At 34.8% G+C, this 2860-nt stretch overlaps 1 protein-coding gene across 1 annotated transcript in view; it reads right to left on the reverse strand.

Moving 5' to 3' along the window:
• Positions 1-855: 855 nt before the first annotated feature.
• The window catches only part of soul2 (heme-binding protein soul2), a 3662-nt gene continuing 1657 nt past the window's right edge, over positions 856-2860 (reverse strand). Inside the window, exons 5-6 of the mRNA XM_053621417.1 lie at positions 2858-2860; positions 856-1873 (exon numbers count right to left, since the gene is read on the reverse strand). The exon at positions 2858-2860 is cut by the window's right edge and continues 172 nt beyond it. Of these exons, the coding sequence (XP_053477392.1) occupies positions 1699-1873; positions 2858-2860 (178 nt within the window). The 3' untranslated portion in view covers positions 856-1698. The remainder of the gene's footprint in view (positions 1874-2857) is intronic.

Raw genomic sequence — 2860 nt, forward strand, 5'->3', positions numbered from 1 at the left:
CACCCCAGCAACAAGGAAAGGTTCAGAATACTATCTTTTTTTTCTGTGGGAGCAGGATTTGGACACATCTGACCAAAAAAATCTGCCTTCCCTACATCCTGTCCAGTTTAAAATAGCCTCACCTGCTTGGTAATAGTGTTCATGTCCAGAATAAATGAATAGATAAATAAAGGTAGGTGGTAGATGGACCTAGAACATTCTATCCAGATGAGCCAGTGTCCCATTTTGCAGTTCTAAGAGCGAAAAGAGGAGATGTGGAGCTGCAGTAGAGGCAAAGTGCAAGCTCATCACATTCCCCTGCTTTGCCAGAGGGAGAGGAGCGAGGACTAATTAAGCTGACTGCAGATCAGTCACGGTGACACACAGTCTCTAGTGGGCTGACCCATTTTCCCTCTCAGCAAGGAGTATACATATGAACAGAGAGAATCACGCTTATTCATATACATACAATAGATAGCCTATCACTGGCCACTCAGATTCAGCTGGTTTAACACCAGCTGAACACAAGTTTATCAAGGTGTTTGCTTTGATGAATCTCAAGATAGTGAAAGATATCCAACAGGTTAGACTTGATGTAGATTGATCGGTCTGCATTATCTTCATACTTATCATTCTCAAACAAACACTTTCACTTTGGTCAAGGTATGTTTCAAGAAGAACTTCTTTGTTCCAGCAGGAAAGTTTCACTGGTAACTAAATGTATATACTCTGTAAAACTCCATAATTGTATCTACACTTTCTGCCCATTTGTTAAAATATGTTCACATCAAAATAGTAAAACTAAAAAAAAACAGAGGGGTAACTTAAAACAGCAACAACAGTAACAAACAAAAAACAACAGATATTGTGATTCAATAAATTGGGCTTCACTGCAAGAATATTTATTTATATAATTCTTAAGTGGACTGAGAAAATATTTGATACACGATACAGTCCAAATCGTATTTAAATGCAGCACATTTCAAAAATATCAAGCAGCACGTTGACACACAGCTTTAAATAAAACTGAAAATTCAATTGCTTATTTTTTTCCCCTTCATCATATCAACATACTTCCTCCAAATTAATAATAAAAACGATTTTAAGAAGGTTTACTGTACCACAAGCTTAAATTCTTTAATGACTGGTCCACTGTAGGAACAGACTTTTGACTGTCGAGATGAACAGGCCCTACAGGATCTGCAGGTCCCATGCAGAAACATTTGGCACTAACTAATCCTAACTAAGTATTTCACAAGATCTTGAGATGTAGTCAGTAAAGGCTATAGCACAAAAGAGCTGAATTCTGATGCAATGTGCTTTGAACAATACCTTCCGATTTTTATGACTGAAGTACATGAAGTGAAATAGCTAATTGTGTATAGCGCTCAATATATACATAATTTATATAAATAATGTATATAAATGAATTAGTAGTGAAACAACAATTTGCACATTAGATAAACACATATTGCTCATTGTATACATTATTGTGTGCTATTTTGAAGGGGAAAAAAAGATTACAAACACCTTTGTTTGAATTGTAACTTTGGCAGCATTGATATTTTTAAAAACTATTTCATCTTTAAACTTTACTTGTACAAGTATAAGCTATTGCACATAGGAAAAAAATGATAAATGTTCAGTAAGAGAGAGATTGTTTAGTTGTAATAGTGATATATTATCTGTGATTCATACTTCATGATCTGTAGCTAGTACTCAGACAGCATAGATCCATGCTTCATTGTGTCTGTTGATTAGGATCATTGGAGATTCATATCCAGCCACCTTAAACCTTGTGCCATCAAATGGTTTCCCTGCAGCCTGCAGGTCCGCCTTCAGCTTCTCCACATTCTCAACGGCATTAGCCTCAGACGCAATTCCGTCAAATACTCTGCCGGATATAAGGCAAAAGACTGAGTGATTTAAACAATTATTTGAATAAAGTCAGAGAAAGAAGACCTGTATTATGCTAATGGGTTTGTGGGATTATTTTCTATTTTTCCATGATTATGTGTCAAAAGATACATGATTTAATAAATAAGATCTCTGTGTTTTCTGCTCACTCTGCTTACTGATGTACACGTGTCTGTTCCTTGGGTCATGACATTTTTGTCCTTGTACATGTTTTTCTCTTATCTCAGCCTTGGGTATTATCTATACTGTATGGCCTAGAATGTGTCTAGTATAAAAGTCGACTCTGTCCAACTTAGGTTTAGACTATAGAACAGCCAGGTTGTCTTCATGCACACAATAAACCACCTCTTTTATTATAACCTAGCTCTTGGTCTCCTGATTGTTCAGTCATCCTTCTTCTGATGAAACTGCAGTATTTTGATAGTCATCCAGAAAGATTTACAACACTTACAATAAATGGTATAGCCTACAGGAAAAGTGGTCTGCAGGATATTACTATGAAACAGTTGTGGGATATAACCCAGTGTGCAAATGCAGAGGTCAAATACATGAAAGAATATATAGAAAGAATCCTGGAAATATTAAATACTACCAATTTTTGTTTTAGTGTATGAAGTCTTTAAATATGATTTTTTAAAAAGCTTCAAACCATATGCAGCACTTTTAAATAGTAAATATCTTTTAATTCGCAAAGAATAGATTTTCGTTTTTTTTTATATTATTATTCTAGGAAATTTAAAGATTATTTTTCCTTGGAATAATATTTTCCAATTTAGCTATATGTACTTTTTTTTTTTTTTTTTTTTTTTAAATATATGTAAGTCACTTCATGAAACACTCTGATTCCAGGCAGAATTCACAAATAGACTAAACAGTCCTCTAAACATAATCTGTAACCCATGCTGATATTGCTGCTGCAAACAGCAGCAGCAGTATATATGTCACATGTAATTGGTCTTACCTA

The sequence above is a fragment of the Ictalurus furcatus genome, chromosome 3 (genome assembly GCF_023375685.1).
Source record: "Ictalurus furcatus strain D&B chromosome 3, Billie_1.0, whole genome shotgun sequence".
NCBI lineage: Eukaryota > Metazoa > Chordata > Actinopteri > Siluriformes > Ictaluridae > Ictalurus > Ictalurus furcatus.